At 39.7% G+C, this 21324-nt stretch overlaps 1 protein-coding gene across 1 annotated transcript; it reads right to left on the bottom strand.

Annotated features, from left to right (window-relative positions):
• Positions 1-11583: 11583 nt before the first annotated feature.
• Positions 11584-19604, bottom strand: stx19 (syntaxin 19). Its single transcript, XM_076746227.1, has 5 exons — positions 19378-19604; positions 15715-16021; positions 15137-15373; positions 14464-14676; positions 11584-13509 (listed from the first exon to the last, which is right to left on the bottom strand). Exons 2-5 carry the CDS (start codon positions 15934-15936, stop codon positions 13273-13275), a joined length of 909 nt encoding a protein of 302 aa, XP_076602342.1. The 5' UTR covers positions 15937-16021; positions 19378-19604; the 3' UTR covers positions 11584-13272.
• Positions 19605-21324: the final 1720 nt, after the last annotated feature.

The following is a 21324-nucleotide window of genomic DNA, read 5'->3' as shown; positions in this document are numbered from 1 at the left end:
CTGACCACCTCACTGAGGTCACTTAATGTAGGAACTAGTTAACCTGATTGTGTTTCCTCTGATGTTTTAAAGCAAATGGTTGCCCCGTCGATATTAGGATTCACTGTGTGTATGTGGACAGCGGTAAGGGTGGTGGGACGGCCCATGGCGGAAAGCCGGAAAATTTCCCTCATTTTCAAATCCCAGTGTTGACAGGTATGGTATAGATTTATAGTATGTTATGGCCAGTTTTAATTATTGCTCTACATATGATACCCGTGAGCCTCAGCCCCCATCGGCAGGAACAATAAACCAGTCAGAGTGTAACTCTGAATGTAAAAGTATTTTCAGTCAAGCTTGAAAATTCAGCATTCACGTTCCAATAAAGCATAATATTTAGCTTCCATCTGCCATGACGGAACAGAAATTTAGGGTTGTTGACTGGATGTTTCTTACTGAAATTCTCTTTGCGAGGTGCAGTTGATATCTCTCCGTAGACTGTTACATATAAAGGCTTGGCTTGCCTGAAATAAGTAGATCATTTCTAATGCAGTGTACTGATGAGACACGTAAAAGCCTTGGAAGTGCTCTGTCAGTCACAGGAACCATGAGTTAAACATGCTCATAATCTTGGAAACAAGTTTGGCCAAGTTCATTTTTAGCTGTGATAAGTGGCCACGTTACACTGTGCAAATATCTTATTACATATTTGTTTACCGTGTTATATATTTTTTCTACTGTGTACCTGTACAAAACACTGTTTATTATCCATGTCTGACTCACGTGCAACTCAATATGGCAATAGTATTTTTATGGCAGTAGTATTCTTGGACTCTTGTATATTATGAACATATATCTCATTGATTTGTATTCTGTATAATTTTCATTGTCTTTTGATCTTTTCTCTGTCTCTCTTTTATCCTTTCCCGTCTGTAACAGTTGAATGTCCCTGGCATGGGATTAATAACGTTTTATTTAATTTTTTTATAATATGAAAAAAATATATACAATAGACTTGAGTACTCCCCCTTCCATTATTTTTTATATAGCCTACTGGAAACTGAAAATGCCTGTACTTATCCATGTATCATTGCTCAAGTTTTCCTCTAAAAATGTAGAAAATGGAATAAACACTGCCTTGCTGAAATGTATTTAAATTACAGTGACATCTGTGTGCAGTATCAGTGTGCCATGGATACCATTAGCAGTCTGGACAGCTCGCGTTGCAGTGGAATAGTAACCATCGTGGGCCGTGTGATCCCCTCTAAAATGAATATAATGCTAGAAACAAACTGTCGCCTGTGTCACTGAAATCTGTTCTTTCTTTTTGTTGCTTGCAGTCTCTGTTGAAATTTAATGGGGAGTCATGGAGGGTGCTGTCAGCAGTTGGCAGGTCCCCTCAGGATGGGCCCTGAAGCCCCTGGCCCTTCAGATCTCACATACAGTTGATCTCTTTCTCTCTCACTCAAATCTTACTCACTGTAGGTCTCTGGCCTACAGAAACCTCCGTGTCCTCTCAGGCTCATCACTATTCATTCATCTCGTGGTCTCTGTCAGCCGGCTGAGAGAGAGGTCAAATGGGGTGGTTTGTGTTTGTCTTTTGGTACTGGGGTCTCAGTGTGATAAGACGATGATAAAAATCCATGTTTCTGCTCCTCACTATAAAGTTATATTCAGGTGGTAAAAAGGAATCAGTCAAAGTCAGCATAAAGTAATGATTTAAGTATTTTTAGAGGGCAGGCCACCATTAAATATATATCATTTGGGGTTAGCTCATGTTCTGTAATTGCAACATACTGCACATATTAAATATGTACAGTGTGCAGACAGTATGCCCAAATATATGCTTGAATGTCCTATATTCCATATGAAAGGAAGAGATAAAACGAATGGAGGAAAATTGTAATTCGATTTGTCATTGTTTGCAACATTATGCCCTTTGTCACCATTTTGGTTCTATTTTATTGTAAAATACATGTTGAATTTAGAGAAAATGAAAGTCTGTTAGCTGGTCCACCATTGAAGAACAGCATTAGCTACTTTGAGACTGCAACATGTTTGGATTGAATATTCTATTACAACTACATGCATGAGCATATTTTGAACAGATATATGTGATATCGTCACACTGCATGTTCTCACTTTACTTAATAGGACATTTACAATATAGATCAGGGTTAAAAGGATTAAAACTGACTTCAGATTTATGTGACACAATGATTAAAAACACTTGGATACTCACTCTTGAAGACGGCGCTTCGTCTCCTTTAACATTGTCATCCTTTCACACCTCTCCTCTTTTCTTTTCCACACCACACCTTCACCAGATTAAAAGTCTCAAACCCTCAAACAATCCCCACCAGCGTCTGCCGCTTATTGCATTTCCCAGAACTGCTCTGTTCAGCGAATGGAGCAGGTCCGGTAATAGCTCTTCTGTCATCTGGTGGAATCCCTCCCTTTTCCAGTGCCATGCCTCCAGACTGAATAGCAATTTAAATGCCGCTCACTTCACATGTATTTGAAATCTCATTAACTGGATATAAAGACCCAAAGAAATGTGTTGTAAATAGAATATCTTGGCCACTTGTATGAGGGAAAATTTATTCATTATTAGTCTTTTTTTTTCTTCTTTTCCCCCACTTCCATTCCCAGCGCCGAGTCTAGTGAATGTCTGTAAAGTGTCAGCAGTCATTTTCGGGGTGAAGCCCAGTATCTCCTCTAAATACACTCCATTTCAACAGACACAAGAGGCTGTTCACAGACAGAGAAAAATGGAATGCATTATGAAAAGGCAAAGTAAATGGCATTGCTTCTCAACTGACATCCAGTCTGACAAGCATGGAGGAGGAATACTTTAAGGATAAGTTATCACGAACTGGACAAATTAAAGGGAAACTACATCAAAAACCAATAAAGATTTAACTTCTGTTTTTAAAAACAATTGGGAAACTATTTGTTTTCTCATTTTTTTGTGCTGAAAATTCAGAAATCATGTAAGGTGGCCAGCTTATTATGTTTTTAGATAAAAGACCTCTAGATTTTTCAGAAGTGTGTTGCTTGTTTGCAGCTTTTTAGTGACTTGTTTGTGTTTCTCTTAAGTGTAATTCCTTTGTTCTTATGCTGTCAACCTCCTGAGGTTGTAATTTTGTTTTTCTCCCAAATGGATGGATTTTATATCTCGAGTGGGAGAATTGGAGAAGCTGCTTGATTTTAATTGTGTTGTATCTCCACTTGTTGGTTTATAGGCTGAAATGTTTGGTGTGTTTTTATTTATTTTTGTATAGTTTAAAGCGCACTCTGTAATACTTTTGATCATCTGAATTTAAAAGGTATTATTGTAATTAAATAGATAATTGCATACATAATGAGGTAGTTTGAAATGTAAATCATGAATTTGTCTTTAGTTTGTTGGGCTTAAACAGGCTTAAAAAAAAACAAATATTCTTGTTCTTACTAATGTAAACAAACCTTGAACAGCAACCTTAACTTATTTTCCAGTTTATGCAGATTAAAATACTGTGGTTTGAATTTTGATGGGGATGTTTGGGCATTCAAAAATAAATTAGGAAGAACAAGTGTAAAAAGTAGAATAATCAACTTGTACTGTGGAAGACACGTCTGTTTCTGTGTCTGGGAGAATAATCACAAGGCGCCAAAGCCTTTAGTCCCACTTTGTCTCTCATCTCATTGTTTCATCATACTGTGTATACGCTGTGCTCCCTGGAGCCTCGTCGCCCTAACGAGGAGTGGTGATAAATAAATAATTGGCAGAATTTGGTAGGATTATGCTTCTGAACTGACATGTTTCACACAAAGGCTGTCCTCACTACTGTAAATCATCCCAGGCACTGCACTGTGTCTTACTGTGTGTGTGTTTGTGTCGTCATCACCAAGCTGCGATACACATGGTTTGGCCTAACAAATTTAGATGTTCAACACACACACACACACACACACACACACACACACACACACATACACACATTCACCATGACACTTGCCAAGAGCTGTCAGATAGAGGGCAAAGGGATGTGTGGGCCTAATGAGAGCCTGGCCAGGAGTCAGGAGCTTTATGAAGTCCCCGAGGTGAGTACTGGACTAGGGCGAAACCACTGTAATCCATAACCCAGTGACACTTATGATTGTTGGCTGCTCAGCCTGCTCGCTGGAGCTGCAGTGCATATTTCATCAGAGAGAAGATTAGAACACTGAGGAGATTCTAATCATATTAATCAATTGTGTTTAGAGAGAGCTTCGTGGCTTGTCTTTAAACTCTTGCCAATTCACCGCTTTTAATTTGAGGCACAATTTTGAGGACGAGCGTTGTCTTATTATCTTTTACCGGCCAATGGAAAAGCTTCTCTGCGTTCCCTCAGGTGCACTGTATAAACCCAGACTGATGTGACGGAGAACTGGGGTGATATCAAACGGCTAAGTTTAAATGGAGACTAATATTCCAAATATAATTGGTTTAAAAGCCCAAACTGAATAAAAATGTTCCATATAAACACCTCAGTCCGAACAAACAGGCCCCAACTGACATTTCAGTTGGTTGCAGAGGGGTAGTTTCAACTTTTTCATAAAATGATCAAAAGAAAAATGGCACCATGTAAAGAACTCAGAGTACTTTCTGGCTGGGTTCTTTCTAAACGTGTCTGCTGTCTTGACCTAAATGTGTGTGGATGTATGTTTCTCCACTTCTGCAAAAATGGCAGCTTCCAAGCTGAACTGGACCTCTGAGGAGCGTTTGTTTTTGATACAAATGATATGTTACGATAGATATCCACCTACAGAGATCCCTTGGCCTAACTTTTTAAAGTGCTGGGTGCCCCTTTAGCATAATTTTTCCGTGTGCAGGGTCGTCCGAAAAACTTCTTCTTCTCAGATATCAAATGACGCAGTATAAAGAGCAAGAAAGGTCCACCTATGGAAGATGTTGGAGTGGTTGGATGGACTTTCATCCAGGAGACCGAGGCTCATGTGCTGTGTGAAACCAAAAGTGAATGCTAATTTCTTTTGTAAATGAAGTAACCTTCATAACTTAATAGACAGACACGTAACTTAACATAAATCAGTAACGTATTTAACAAACGTATTTATTTTAAGCCAAACCGTGATCTTTCTCTTAACCTCACCAAGTAGCTTTGGTGCCTAAACCTAACCAAAGTGCGACCGTTTCACAATGTTAACCACATATTTATCACTGTTCTCACCAAGTTTTATTTTCAAACTCTAACTGGACGTTGCAAACCAGATGTTGCATATTTATTGTTAACTTGACTGCAGAGTAGTGTTTCAGTGTTTGTCTTGACAGAACATACATTCAAAAATCGAGGGCTTTTTAACAATAATGTGGTTAAGGACAGTGCTCATATGTTTTACTAAAATGATTTTTTTTCTTACTTCTTAAATTAGTATTTAAAGAAGGCTTGCGGTTCTATAAAAAGCTTTTTTATGTGCAGTCCCATCACACTTCTTGTATAAATGGTTTGTAACTCTAATGGACCCAATCCTCTGCCTTAAAGGGACTGATGTAAACCTAATAGTCAGTTGGCTTGAAGCAAACACATTGTATTTTATTATACAGTACAATTTTGTATTATGCTACCATACAAAATGATATAAGAGCCCCATTTTTTACATTATAAAATGAAAGTTGCTGTATATTCCTTCATAATTGATTCAGTAAAGTGCTCCTGTTGCTTTTTTGTGGCAGAATGAAAAAAAATCAAGATTGGAAAGATAGACAATACATCCTGTCTGTGAAGGGGATTGATGGTACGAGCAGATACGGCAGATGCAGAAATTGCTGAAAACACAGATGTTTCTTTGCAGAGTTCAACAGAGGAACGTGACTCTGAATGCAGCTACGGTGACGTTTTGTGACATTTATTGTTGTTCGCTTCAAATGAAATCCCACATGTTACTTCCTGTTGTAAAAGAATTATATCAGTCTGATTCTTCTGGAAGGAAAAATGTGTTTTGAATTTTCGCTGAAGAAAGCTAGTACAGATCCATTTTAATAATTTACACACATTTCATTGGCTTTGTGTTACCAGATTTACTTGGTAGAAAGGCAGAATTTCTAGTTATCTTAAAAATCAACTGGAAGTATATTTAAAACATCAAAATCTGTTTTCTTTTAGGTCAAAATCAGAGGTTTTGCCCAACCCGAGCCTGGTGTTACAGTAAAAGTCTATAATCATTAGTTGTATCACAGTGTCTAGACTGTGTTTAATCCACACGTGCATGCACAGTTTACAATATATCTTAATGTCAGCAGAGCACTTCAGTCTGGCTTAGTACACTATAGAGACAACTTTCCACTTTTGATTATGATAGCAGAAATTGTGCTGAATGCACTTACCGCTTCTGCACTGGACCGCACAACTGTTTCCCCACACAGTTATCCAATAGAGTAAATAAAATTATGAAGCTTAGGGAGCCATCTAATCAATTTCTGCAGAGTTTGATGACAAGGTAGAGTCGAGCATGGAGTCAGGATCATATTACTTGTTAAATAGACTGGACTGGACTGAGACAACATCAGCTCAATTTGTCTTAATGGCTTGTGTGCTACTATACAAGGTCAAAAGAATGTCTTGCAAGGGAAAATAATGGATTCAAAATTATGAATCGCTGAGATGCTGCACATGCTTTGACTTTTTCCACTTTAAGGTTGCTGGAGAGTTAGCAGATTGGTTTCAACCTGCAGTAATTTGATCATTACGTGATGACATTGCATAAAGAGCAGTATTGTTGAAGAAAATTAATTCACGAATCAACTGAGGAGACTGTTTTACTATTTACTGCGTGCACAGAGCAGAAGGCAGAATCAGGGTTGAGAGTACAGCTGCACAGCACTGTGACCGTGCTTGTGTGCGTGTTGTTCGTTTGCTCATGTCTGCATTGTGTGTACATGGCTAAGTGTGTGTGTGGCTGTGAGACTGAATGTGTTTGCCCCCTCATTATCGAGCGGATTAACCATCAGGGAGGCTCGCAGTTCCCTCTGAGCCCAGAGAGCGGTAAAAGAAGGCAGCGTCCTCAGAGACATGTTTTATTCACCCACGTCTCAGTTCATTTTCACCTCTCCTCTGTCCTGATGTGTGTGTCAGCTGTGCCCTGGATGGCCCTCCCACCGTTCATATTTTGTTGTTGAGGATATTAATCAATGCTGAACATCGAAGAACAGAAAGGGATGCTATCGAGGTGTAACATCGCTGAGAACAGGCGCCGTTTGCCCTGTGTAAGACTGACTGAGTGACTGACTAACTGAAATATTCAAAGCTGTAGTGCAAAGGCTGAAGAGAACTGTTTTATTACTTTGTAGAAATGTGCAGGAAAGCACACCAGCTGAATTTGATGTATTCTTGGATATCAGCTCCCTCTGCTGGACACTTTTTAGGTCTCTGAGAGGAACAGGAAGATTAATTGTTTAGCCATTAAAATTGCACTCTCGTTCAGAGCAATCGCATTAAACACGAGAATGGAATGGAAAATTTAATCCACAATCAGCAAGACGTTACAGGCTATGAAATAACTTAGAAATTACAGTATTCATTGGAAAGATTGATGACTTTGAGAGATTTGATTCTTCAGATATTAATTTCTAAGGCGAACTTGGGCAATTTAGTTACATTCAAATAAATTGCATGCTGTTGCAGTTACAGTGAAGGAAAGATGCAACAACAGTTTTCCTTCATTTACTCTTTTCAGAATCTCACAGGATCGTCTGAAAAACCTGACTTCTTGGGTTTAATTTTCAGAAAAAAGGGCCCTGTACAATGCAGGCTGCCTTTTCCCTCCATTCGTTGGATCTGACTGACAAGATGATTGCAGGCTCTAGTCACAGCTGCAGCTGTGGCAGCATGCATCATCTCCGCTGAAAGTGTTCGCACATCTTCTCATGTCGTGTTTTACATCTGTCAGTATCACAACATCGTTTGGTAGAGAAATGAGCAAATTCTGAAGGAAACAGCTTGTTTCAACATGAGCCAAGGGGAGAGTCTGTGTGTGTTGAGTATCTGTAAAGTAGGTGAAAATAAATAAAGACAACCTGAATATGAAATAAATCCTGATACATTTCCCAAATAGAAAATTCAGTGTTATTATGGTCTTACTGAACTGACACAAGGCCAGTATAGATGTAGGCCAGTGTAGATACACTGTGCAGTAATAGTGTTCCGTTTTCTTGCCCTTACATCATGAACAGTGGTCATAACGGAGATAATGTGTAACAGCGATCATACACACACACACAAAGCTTAAAATGCTCCCCTTTGTTTTACATGTTTCACATGTGCTGAGCATTAAAGCCAGTGTTCATCTATCCACCCACCTGTCAAAAAAAAGATGGAAATATCTTTTAAGTCAGGGTAGCAGCTACACACATATGTGTCTATTACCATCGCTCTTTCTGCATGGGATCTACACAGATGGCTTACACACTGATATCGTGCTCCAGTCTTCCCAGAGCTCTTATTACTGAAGCTCATATATCACTCTGACAGAATATTTAAGTTTGAACATTCATCCTTCGATAGGTAATAAATAACAGCCAACTTTTGTCATTAGCTGGTTTACAAAACTGGGGCTACTAGTTTACATCTCAAGCAGGCTGTTATTAAGAGCTTCTGAAATGAAAAACAAAGTCAGAGTTGCAAGAAGTGCAAAAGTTATGAGGGGTTACAAGGAGCATAAAAGGTTAGAACTTTTTGTGCCTTTTACTTAAATATCCTTGGCAATAACATTACTTTTTAAAAAGTCTGCATAATGCAAAAGCCGGAGAAAAATCTCTAGGCTTCCAGTCTTTAATGAAAAGTATTAATATATTAAGTCTGTTACACTGAAACATCCACTGTCGCCATATATATATATGCATTTATATATCACAGATTAATATACAGATTGTGCACTAATATGTATATAACATTCTTGTATGTCCTTGTTTAGCTGAACCAGCTGTTCATCGAACTGTGTCTAAGTACATTGAGAGCCACTACAAACCAGAATCAAATACCATGCAAGCATACTCATATAAATAAAGTTTAAGATTCTGATATAATGACTATTGTAGCAGCTGACGGAATTGATTCATTTATGTTTCTCATATCTGTATAGATTAAACCAATACGTGATAATTGCTTACCATCATAACAAAATATATAAGAATAGTCCCACTTGAATAGTCCATTTTCTTGAGAATCATTTTGAAGCATTTTTGTGTCATTGACAGTCTGACAGTGTAAATATAGACATAGGAAAGATGGGAGAGGACGAGGCCTCCAGTCACCAGCTGGAATCAAAGAGTTATATGATCTCATCTCAACAACAGGCCCACCAGGCTGCCCCTGATGTCCAGTTTCTGTGAAGCAAGGCGATTCCTCTTAGACCCTAAACTCAGAAACGTCTGTGAGGAACTTAAATATACCGACTGGTTATTGATTAATTTGACTATTTCTAATAAGAAAACAAACAGTCAATCACAGGAAAATCACATTTCAACTTTTCAAAAACTTTCAACTTTGGATTAATATTCTCATGGTGCAGATTCAAGACTCTAAATCAGCGTATCGTTGCTTGTACTTCAGCTGCTACTGCTGTTGCCAGACTCACTGTACAGTTTCTTTGATTTATCGCTTTCTGAGGGTCCTGATATCTCTGTGTTCAGATTTTGATGGGAGTGATAAAACCAGGCTGTAAAGTAATGTCAGCTCTCTATAACCACAGCTGGTGTTACTCACAGGAGGGCTGCTTTGATGTTGTTCACATATTTGGAGAGAGAGATCCACGTTGTGACTGACAGGGCAGAAAGAAGAAATACCTACCGTACATAGTCACATGCAGGACGTCAGTGTATCTCTGTCAGCCATGATCAGCGTCGTAAACTCTCGTGTGTCTCAGATGTTCACATTATCGTTAAATCAGACGTGATTGATGAATTCGTCTGGAACGTGGGCGGAGGCACTCGCAATGAATTTGCGGTTGCTGTGTTGAATGTGGAGCAAGTACATGTGCAAAAAGAAAAATACCTTACCAAATAAAAAGACATAATTCAGCACTGCAGTACAGTATCCTAATTGCCTCATCTGCATCAATGTGGTTCTGTTGTGAAATGATGATGTTTAGACATTTGAAAGTAATATATTCTATTATGCTTGTATAATCTAAGAGCATGTAATGTCCATTTAACTGTCACAAGTTTGTTACATAGCCACACACTGATGAGTGATGAATACAATTTTAGAATAACTAGGAGTTCAGTATGAATGTCTCGGAAATTCAACAACACTTCAATGCCACTTTGGGTGCCAAGTAAATAGAAACCCTTGTTGCCTGCAGGCCATCACATCTTGGATCAGGTGCTCTGTATGTGCGTCTGTGCAGATAGTCAAAACTCGGTGATGGTCTGAGAGGAAGAGGAACAAAGTCCGGACTGCTCCAGGCGAGGTGGTTTCAGATGAAATGCTGGATAACAGCCTCAGAGCTGGGGGTAAACAAGATGAATCCACAGTGGAACATAGAAACATTAGAACACTGCTGTTGTACAGGGCAGCTCCCAGAGTGAATGGCTGTGTGAATGTGAGGCAGGGTGTTGCTGGGAAAAGAGCTGTCCACTTACCCTACCTTACAGGAAGAGAGAGGGAGAGAGTTCTGGGAAAAATGCCTGTGACTCTGGCTGACCTGTCGGGGGGGTCAGATATCTAGAGGTTTCTGAACTGACTACTTTGCAATTTCAGTCTCTCATGGCCTTGTGTTCTCAAGGACAGCTGCGATAAACCCCAGAAGCTTTCTCTCAGGTCTGCAGACACTCCTGGATCCCTGCTGCTCTGCTGTTACTGTCTTCAGAGAAATTCCACTTAATTTCATCTCAGATTTTCCATTATTCACTCCTTTCTTTGTGATGGTGGCTGTGGATGTGCTGCATATTTCTGTTTAATGACAGCTCAGCCTGTGATATATTTTTGTCGCTCTCAGGCATGACCTAGAGAAAAGAGTTTGACCTGTCCCATAATTTTCTTGACAAAAATACATGTTTAAAATGGAAAAACAGCAGCATGCTGTGAGATAATTCAGAGGGCTTGTAAAAGAGAGAGACTCAGTTCTGTTACTTCTGTACCAGAAGCAAGTAGAGCAAGTAGAACCAGTACATACTGTACAACAGTTCAGAGTAAAAATGAATTCTTCTTTTCATTCTTTTGGCTGAGGACTGTCTATGTTCACATGGCTGGATTCTTAAATTACCAAGCACTGTTGTCTTGTTTGAGCTGTTCATAATGACTCAACACACCAAAACAGTATCTATGTTTTCATTCTAAACACTTCTGGGAGTGAAATTCATGCTGTGTTGTTGTGTTTTCCAAGTATGCCACTTGCCTAATTATATATTTATGGAGGTAATAAGCCCTCAAACAGTTTGAACATTAACTGACAAGCAGTTTTTTAACTGGTAATTATCTCTGTGAACACTGGATGGCATTGTTGCTGTTCAAGAACCCCGCAATTTGCAGCAGCACTTCATTTTTCTTCACTACGTCTGGGAGGAGAAACGATCCCCGTGAATTTCAATGTGTTTGATTTACATGTATTTACATTTACATATTTGATGTATTTATGTATTTGTTTCAAACTCTAATTCTAATCAGAGTGAGACAGATATACAACACAGAAGATTAAGGCAAATACTTTGCCAGTCAGATAGCAGAACTCATCAAACGGCTCCATGAACACGTCACAGCTGGTTCCTCTATGAGACCTGAGGGAGCAGTGTAGTCACAGTTAAACTAAATAAAGCGACACATTGATGGGTGTGTTTCTTCAGTTGTCACATGGTTTGTCGTTTCCTGGAGATTTGACTAAATTGAGTTACAAAAACATTTTTTCAGGCTCTTTCACTCTGAAGTGGGTCTTCTTACCGTTCGTTAGACGTTAATGGTTCTGTTGACACACGGTTCATTACAGGAACATACTGGAAGACAAACCAGATTTTCCAGTCTGGCTCTGGCACACCCAGCTCACCTGTATTTTGTCCCGGACACCAGACACCATGGGTCACTGAGTCACAACAGAACATCACTGTCACAGCTGACGAGAGTTTAGTTTAGAGCCAGTCTGCCAGTAAACGAGATCAAGTATGAAGTGGCTGTATCTCCTGAAGTGAGGTACTGATTAATAGTCCCAGCAGGGAAAATGAGTTGGTAAAAGGTGAAACAGGACACGATTACCTGTCAACAGGTGTGAGTCTGTCAATCAGTTATACAGCGTGTTGCCAGTATTTTAGTTCATAGCTGCTGGTGCTCCCTCAGGCGACCTGTTCTACAACCACTGCTCCCTTTTAAATGTGACATCATTTTAATAACCATGATACATATGGAAGCCTGAGGTTTTCATCTGAACAGTGTAACACTTCCCACACAATCATTCATCGAAGTTCCACTCCGAAATACAAAACACCACGAGAAATTAAAATCCTTCATCTTATTTTGAAACAAAGGACGTCATTGATTTTCGGCACTTTTGTCATCCTGACAGCAATATTTTGATCAAGGCTCGTTATTCAAAGTTCGACTTGAATCCCTTCCTCGTGGAACCGAATGAAGGATTAATACTTTTTTTTTCTTCACTTAAAATTATTCTGCTTTGAAATGCAAATGAGACAAATGACTAATTGTGAAACAAGATCTTTTTTTTCCTCGGCATGTGGACCAAAAATGAAATGAATACATAATGGCTCAAAATCTCACAGAAATAGAATCTTTCTGCGCGATGGTAAATTCTAGTTTCTGCTGTAAAGAAAAGAGAAAAAGATAGATAACTCTTAAAGTGCACATACTGGATAAAAAAAATGGTCATTAACTAGAGCTCCTGAGGCAGAAAAAAGATGAGAGGCTCTTCTGAAGAAAAAAAGAAGGTGAAATATCGGTCTTGCTGATCTGGCAGAGGCAGCGGTCTCCCCTTGTTTGTGACCTCTGTCAGATGACAGTGAAGGTCTCCAATAAGCAGCAGTGTTGGTGAGTAGCACTCACTGAACTGTCTCTTCCAATAGCAGTCGTCTCACATCCTCTTGAAAGAAACAAGTGCCTCAAATACCAATTCTGGCCTTTCCACCTAATTGTTTTCTATGCTCTGCTGAATCTGTCTTCACCATAGCTCTGTTCAACAGCAAAAACTGCAGTACCGTAACCTTCACTTTAATGGTGCTTGACTCAGACGTTGCTTACTCCCAACAGGTAAGTGAGACTTTTGAAATGAAACGTTATTGGGAATGACCATCGAGGTAAAAATGCATATGTTTTATAAGCAGCATTTCCACGGAGGGCAGCAGCAGCAGCACAGCTGTCGAAGTGGGTTCTTCTTCTTGTATCTGGCCGCCAGCTTGAACTTCTCATTAGAGGCAGCCACGTAATCCTGCGTCCTCTCTACATTGGTCTGGATGTGTTCAATGTAGGTCCCTTGCTCCTCCACCAGCATGAAAATGTCCATGAACAGGTCCCTCAGCTCCTTCATATTGTTTTCCAGGCTCAACAATTCCTGTTGGTGGAGAAGGATAATGGGATTAATACTGCGTATCTGAGGAACATTATTCAGTGGCTGAAGGGTGTTGGAAAGAGAACCAGAGGGCTTAAGATGCATTGAGGGAGCAAATCCAACTTTTATACAACATGACCTAAGTACTGAAAATAAACAAACATCGTTGTTTTATACTTTGATGTGCTCATTTACTTGGATGTCTTGTATTCAGGAGTAGTCGCCAAGTTGTGCCTCCGAAACCAGAGTATCTATCCTCCCAAGGAGTTCATTTTAATCAATGTTTTTTGAGCCAAAACAGCAGCGCCAATATTTTCTCTTCTTCAGTTAGAGCCTGTAAAAGATGCATATCCAGTTTCCACTTGCATTTACTCCCTTTCCTTTACTCATTTCTGTCCGATACAGTAATGTGTGAGACTTGCTATCATCACACGTTTGTGCCATGTGTGGCAGATGGTCGTGATGGGCAAGATTCTCATGCTTATGACTTGAAAGCATTCATGCTATCAGACAACTGATGATGATGGCTGAAAGTGTAATGAGTGCAATTACAGAGTGAATAGTTGTTAGCAATGAGCAACAGTGCAAATGTGTGTATTTCCAAATAAGCATCAGATGGGATTATTTAGTTTGAATGAGATGTTTTAGCTGACTTATGGCGCTGAAGGTTGTTTGATTTATGAATGTTTATTTGATTTTCAGTATTATTAAGTATCTAGTTGGATATATTGGAGCATTCAGACATGAGACTAACTAAAAGGCAAAAACCTTCATATTTGTATTTTCAATTGTAATGGAGAGCTCAAGATGCAATCCCAAAAATGTTCTTTGGAAGCCACCACCTACAAAAAAAAATAAAACAACTGTTTCTTATAAGCTAATAGCTTGGAGAACTACTTATATCTACCAAATGTAAAAGAAAATACCAGTCATGCTGTAACTTTGTCATAGTGTCACCTTGTGTCGCTGTTCAATCTCAGATAGTTGTGACCGTGTGATTCTGGCATCATTGAGCAGGTTCTCATTGAAGACCTCCCATTTTCCCGTGGCCACCATCTCGTTCACCTCCTCCTCCGTCACATCCCTTCCAGATACCTCCAGCTGCCGGATTATGAAGTGCTTACAGCGCTCCTGCTTGGTCAGCAGACCTTCATTGTACTGCAGCATAACCTGGACGTAATTATAGCAAAAAGAGAGAACAAAGAAACAGACGGGGGAGGGGAAATGAAAAATGAGAAGATATTTGAGTCCCATCTTTTTTTGGCTTGAGTATAATTTATGATTGGCTCCTCGACACTGTTAGCGGTACTAGCAATACAACAAAAAATATTATCATACACAATGCGTTTCTTGTAAACTTTGGCTCACAAAGTCAGAGACAATAAAATTGATCAAACAATTAAGTGCACTGCTATATTTTCATACAATACAGTTTTGATGTATTTTAACCCCCTTTTCCCAGTTGAAAATACATCATTTCAACTGTCTCTCAAGGTAAATGTAGCTTCATAATGTTTCAAACCATGCGTAAATGTAAAATGCATTACTTCCCAAGTACTAAAGGATCTTCTCTAGTGAGAAAAGTAAGTTAAAAGTTTCTGTAGCAGAGTGGTATGAACATCCTGCCAACCTGCTGGAATTTGCGGTGCAATGCTGCATGCTGGGAGCGTTGTATTCTTGTTGTAACAGCAGTAGGGCCCTGCTGGTCCTCAGTCCTTTGGACCTGCTTTGAAAGGGCATCTAAGCGTCGGTGGAGGCTTTCAGCTTGGAGCTTGATGTCCCTGGTTATACTGCTCTCTTTCTTCATCACACTGAAACGGCGCATCGTTGCCACCAGGCTCTTTTGCTGTTGACTGAACTTAAGAACCTGTTTGTAGTTGAGATTAGCAAAAATTTGTGTTCAGTATCATGTCTGATTACAAGGGAAAAATCTAAGCTGTGGAATAGGTGTGTCAATATTTTATTCTTTCAAGTCAAGTGTGTAGTTTTATAATATGCAAACGATGAACAAGAGAAAGAATTTAAGACAAACAAAAGCAACTGAGTGTTAGGTATTGCACTTGAAATGGGCTTCCAAATTAAGAAAGTCATAAAAAGTAAAAAGTAAAGTAATGCAAGCAAGGTTAATAGATACAATGAATTATAAAGAAAATTAATGCATGCTCATTACTAAAAAAACAACAACAGCAACAAAAAAAAATCAATTACCTCTGTCTCCAGGACTGAGATGTCATCTCGGATTTGCTGAGCCTCAGACAGGAAATTCTCAATGATTGGCTCCTCCTCGAACACCACAGCCTGTGGCATCATGACCCCGAACACCAAAGAGTCATCGTCAGTGCCCTTCCCTGAGAAAGGGTTGGTATCATCGCTGGCTGCCTCGGAAAAGTCTTGAGCCCTCTGCTGCAGCTCCTCCAAGCGGTCTCTCATTGTGGAAGAGCCTTCACCAAAGCTGGCTCCTCAGGACACAAAGATATTATTGTGTGTGAAGTTCTTGTCTGCTGACGAGAGGACGCTGAAAGATAAATAACATGAAACTTTAATGATCCCTGTCGGCGAACTGGATTGTTATGGACGATAACAACAACAAGAGTAGAGGATAAAAAGAAATATTTCAAAGCATGCTAAACTGAGTAGAATATGGTATTATTAACTTGTAAACAAAGGAAAAATAGTGTGAGACAAACTCATGGATGTCTCTTCTTCTGTCTGCATGCAGTTTGTTTGAGATGTAAATGGTGAGATTAATTTTCTTTATGTAATTTTTAAATGTGAAGTTATGATTTTTATCAGCAACAAGTAGTTTCAGAGATTAGAGGTGTGGTTAGACTCTTATCTTAACCAAAAAGGTAAATTGTGTCTTATTTGGCAACAGTGGGCCTTCATGGCTGGGTATCAAACCACCAGTAAACCTACATTGAGGAATCACTGTTTTTTGTAAATGTGAAATATGTAAGAATTGGCCACCTGTCGAAGGTCACTCCAAATACAAGACAGCTTATTGCCAAAGTAATTGCTAAATGCCGCTCAGTATTATCTTTTCTGTAGCTACCAATGGCTGTAGCTGCTAGCTTGTTAGTTAGCTCATTTAGCCGTGCTGCTAGTGGGCCTATCAGCTGACTTCAGCCTGCCCAGTCAGGGAGCTCGGAGTACCAAGGGAGTGTTGGTGTCTACACAGGTTACAGGTGTTTACAGGTTTTGGTGGGTTCCATTTTGCTTCTGTCGAGTTTGAATGAAGTGTGTTTCACAATGAGTTAACAAGACAGTTGAGCCCGTCATAATTCGGTAAAGACACTGGGATTGAGAAGGTATACAGTTGTTTTTTTGTGTGTTAATTAATGATATCTTGAGTTTATTTTTTTGGAATATAAAAGTTAACCACTCGTAAAACGTAGCAGGTTTTCCATTTGCATATATCTTACAGCTGAAACTACAGGGGGCAATATTATCAAATTATTGCCGCTTCAGGTAAAAAGTGTTATTAGAAGACTGGTTAGCATGCTAACTTTAGTCAGTATCACTGCAGCACAATAACCTACATAGACATTGTTGACATAACATCTGAACTAGTATTTCTTCAACTTCTGTCAATAATTTTAGTAAATTTACATAACTAAAATTCTTACATTTTGCATTTAAGTGAACTCTGCAACTTGACTGGGAAGAAGCACTAGCTAGAATAAGCTAATGTTAGCTCATGGTTGTCAGTGAATACCTAAACCTAAAGCTAACTGCTCTTAAACCAGAAGGTTTTGTCTTCTGGAAAGCAACTATAATCGTATGAAATTATAACTAATTGTCCTTGAATAATAACTTCATTATCTTTTTAAATGCTTTATTTTTTTAAAGTAACTTGCGCTGTATAAACCCACAGATATGGAAAATGTCTTTTTGTACATTTTAAAAGAGCTGCGTCTACACCCAGGAACCTTAAAGCAAGTTATTCTGACTGACTGAATAAAGGCATCTGTGAGTTTGTCTGTAGTAGCAAAGTGGGAATTAGACCATGGACCATAATCTTTTCCTATCCTTAACCGGGTTCTGTGAGAGCCGAAACAACCATAAGAAAGTTTTAATAACATTTTAGTGCACATTGTGCTGCAAGAGGGGATATTATAGGAAGACAAAATGCGTTGTGAGCATTTCACTGATTTGTTTACCTATCAACATTTTGCAACCTGCTGGATATGTTAACTCAGTAATAGTATATAAAACTCTGGGAGATGGGGTTGGTTGTTGTCTTTTCATATAGCACATAAAGCTGCATGGTGTACCTCACTCTTCAGGACAGGGACTGTCACTAAACACCCAGAGGACACAGTTCCTTTACAAAATACAGCTCCTGTAGTTCCAGCTAATGCACTGAAGTACAAACTGTGTACTTTGGTGTGTCCAGTGTGAATCAAGCCTGATCAGTGTTTGTTTACATCATTATAAGTCAATTCGTCCTGATATGAGCCATATCTGCACTCTGCTGAACACTGAAATATATTTTTTTAACTGTAAGAGAAACAAGCAGAAAGTTTATCTGCGACATCAGTCAAATTGACTCGAACTGCTTTTCCCATGGGAACTGGGTGGGTTGTTTGTGTTCAACAACACACTCAGCAAAAAAAAAAAAGAAAAAAAAGAGAAGAAAACATGCCAGGTTGTCTCACATTTTAAACACAAGCTGAGGAAAGGTGACCTTGATAAACACATTAACTAAAACTACATAAAACAAGCACATCCACAATGTGTCAGATCTGACTCTTGGTATCTATATTGTTTTGGAGTAAAAAAAAGATATCGCCACAGCAGCTCCTGAATATCAAACACATTTCACGTTCCAGTCCATAACTCTGCAGTCTGTAAAATCTGCCAGAGCTAAAGTAAACAAGTGAGGTGCTTATGATTAAAATCTGTTTTTCTCAATACCTTTGAAAAGTAAAGTGCATTCAACCACAAATTCCAATACATTCAATTGGGCGTACCAAAATATTGAAACTGCCTTGGCAACATAAGGATTTGGGTTTTAGAGGCCCTAAACATAATCTTTTGGAAGCACATGATTGTGTTGGGGGGGCAGGGTGTTTGGCTGCTGAGAAGTGGAGCATTTCAAATCACAGACTATCCCATTTCTGGATAGATTTCAAACAGGAAAGACCCTATTTTGAGTGTGTGTGTGTGTGTGAGAGAGAGAGAGAGAGAGAAAGGGTGCTGTAACTGTTAGAAACTTCTCAGAGCTCAAAGAATGTAAAAGTATCCCTTGTTTTCTTGGCTGCACTCTTTCCTTTTCCTCTCCGTCGCTCTACCTGCTCGACCCAGAAGAGCCGATTAAAAAAATTGCTGGAAGGATTTGGGAGCACATTCTCCTGCGTTTAGCCTAAAAACCTGAAAGAAGTGGAGCAGAGTTCGCAAAGAAGTCTAGCCTCACTCTCTGTGATTGAACGTTTTGTTCCCTTAAACAAGCCAATATTTTCTTCCTGCTACCATCTGCTCCTTTGTCTGTGTTTCTGAAGGAAATGTTATGTTGACATTCTTTCATCTCCATGCAGGTGGAACAGTAGGAGTCCCCAGTGTTGTGTTTCATCACAGGACAAGCATTTGCACTCTGCATGCTGGTCCTGTAACTTTAGCAAAAATTAATTCTGCTTAAGATATTTCAAAAGTTATGGACGGTTAAGCAAGGGGGCTTACTTTACTCACAGCTTTACGTTCAGGCTGGACTTTCTTTTAATGAACAAACAGCATAAAACAAAGAAAACCACCAATAAGATAAAGGTTATATGAGTGTAGGATTTACTTCCATGTCTTTGCTCTGCAAGCTGAAATCAAAGCATACTCATACATTTACAGTAGCAGACAGTCAGTGTGAAATGAAGATTTTACCTTACTGTTGGTAATATTCCATCCCAGCAGCTGAGTATTCCCATTCAGAGTTGCCCAGGAATGTAATCCAAGATAAGCTCACATGTTCTTTAATCTCATCACGTCATCTTTGGATTCTCACATCCACCCGACGCTCGTCAGCTGTCAGTTACAGGCCTGAATACCCTGTAACAGCCTCGAACTCTTTATCAGGACAGTTACACACAGGGAAAGTTTTCAAGAAGTCTGGTTCAGTCAATTTCAAGCACCTCCCCTCCCTAAGACAGGCCTGGTGTAGGCCAATAGGAGAGAAGCAGACTGGAGGCCTATTTACTTAACTAAAGAAATGAAAGGTGACGTGATTAAGTAAATGAGGAGGGAGAGACAGCAAGGAGAGCAAAGGGAGCTGCCCTCAGGCTTATTCCTGAACCGGAAAATAGAGTAGAGCAAATAGAAATGTATTGTGTGCATTGCTGAGGCCAAACAATGGGCATTGCGGTTAGGGTGTCAACCATGGCGTTGGGTGTCTGATGTGCAAAGTTGATTTCTGTGTGAAGTGTCTGGGTTGGCGGGGTAAACCCTCTTAGTCTCGGGGTATTGTACTCCTCAGGCCCCAGTAGCTCTGCTGAGTACTTTTGACAGATTTCTACTGACAAGCTTTCTAACACCCAGGCGCCTTTTCAACACTGTAAGGGACGCAGTCACTCTTTGCTATGCAGCATAACACGCTGTGCAAAGCTGTTTGAAGTACGGCGTCAGAGGGAGAGAGGAGAGACAAGTTTTGAGGATGAGAAGAGTTTGGTGGGGACAAGAGTTCAGTCTTTGTCACTTGAAACTTTGGAGGCTGGTTGCAGAGTTTGTGTAATTCTTTTCTACCCGCTGTGGGGTGAAAAATGAAGCAGGCGTGCTGTTAGTGTGAAGGCCAGTGATGCATGCGAGGGTATACTCAAGGTGAAAGGTTGGATTTTAAATGACTTTTGCACATATATCTGATTTTTATGGCCTCGGGCTCCTTTTTTTTCCCCTACAAAAAGAGGCCCAGTTAATCCTTCAGCTAAAGCTTGGAGATCACCAAAACTGGAATGATGAGGTTTTCTTATGACAACAGTGTCACTAACAACAAATAATTTGCGGTGGGTGGTGGTGTGCTGCTCCAGTAAAAAAAAATTAAAAGCACATTAACCATATGATGACTATGCAGAATGCTGCTGGTAAAGTTTTATCTCTGTGGCACCAGATGCTACTCTATGTCTGTAATAATGCCACAGCGGTGTATTAACTGTGAGTCATCTATCCCTAATGGCAAGATATTATGACAACAAAGCACAACCGGTTTTGTGAGTGTCAGAATTCACCTCCATCAGCATCACAGGAACAAGCTAACTGTACTGTATGTGAACCTGTTTCCTGTCGCCTTTTCCCTTGATTCTCTACTTGGCATCACTGATTAAGGAGAATTGGTTAGATGGGATTTGCACAGTCACACATACACACTCACACTCTCTCACAGCTCGTCATCCTCAGACCTTGAGGCGAGGTGGATCTCATCTCAACATTTCTTAATTGTTGTTACTCTGTGAGTAGAATTTAGAATGGCTTTAATAGAACAACACACAGGAGAAGAAATGTCATCGAAGTAGCTGAGGTATTTGTTCGCCGACGTCGGAAGCCTCTCAGCCTCAGTGGCCGTAAAGTAGCTGAAGTGCCCTTTGCACTGAAAGGGACAAAAAGGGAGGAGAGGGCAGAGTTTGGGTGGGATCCTGGATGGAGAGGCGTGGATAACACAGACTTAAAAGGCTACAGAGGGAATTGGAGGTGGGTGAACTTTGTAAAACAAAGCTAACTTCAGATTAAGAAAAATTGAATCAGTCTCTGATGTCTGTTGTGCAGTTGTGGTCAACATACTGTAACATCTCTACAAGGTTGTAATATATCTGCACTGTGTATAGCTTCTCCCATATCCCCAAG

This window comes from Chaetodon auriga, chromosome 13 (genome assembly GCF_051107435.1).
Source record: "Chaetodon auriga isolate fChaAug3 chromosome 13, fChaAug3.hap1, whole genome shotgun sequence".
Taxonomy (NCBI): Eukaryota; Metazoa; Chordata; class Actinopteri; order Chaetodontiformes; family Chaetodontidae; genus Chaetodon; species Chaetodon auriga.
This window is presented reverse-complemented; position numbering and strand designations above follow the sequence as displayed.

Coding starts and splice junctions, on each gene's coding strand:
- stx19 (XM_076746227.1), bottom strand. CDS start 15,936: ATGAGAGACCGCTTGGAGGAGCTGCAGCAGAGGGCTCAAGACTTTTCC. Junction 15,374..15,714: donor TCTCAGTCCTGGAGACAGAG/GTAATTGATTTT, acceptor AACTACAAACAG/GTTCTTAAGTTCAGTCAACA. Junction 14,677..15,136: donor TGCACCGCAAATTCCAGCAG/GTTGGCAGGATG, acceptor AATTACGTCCAG/GTTATGCTGCAGTACAATGA.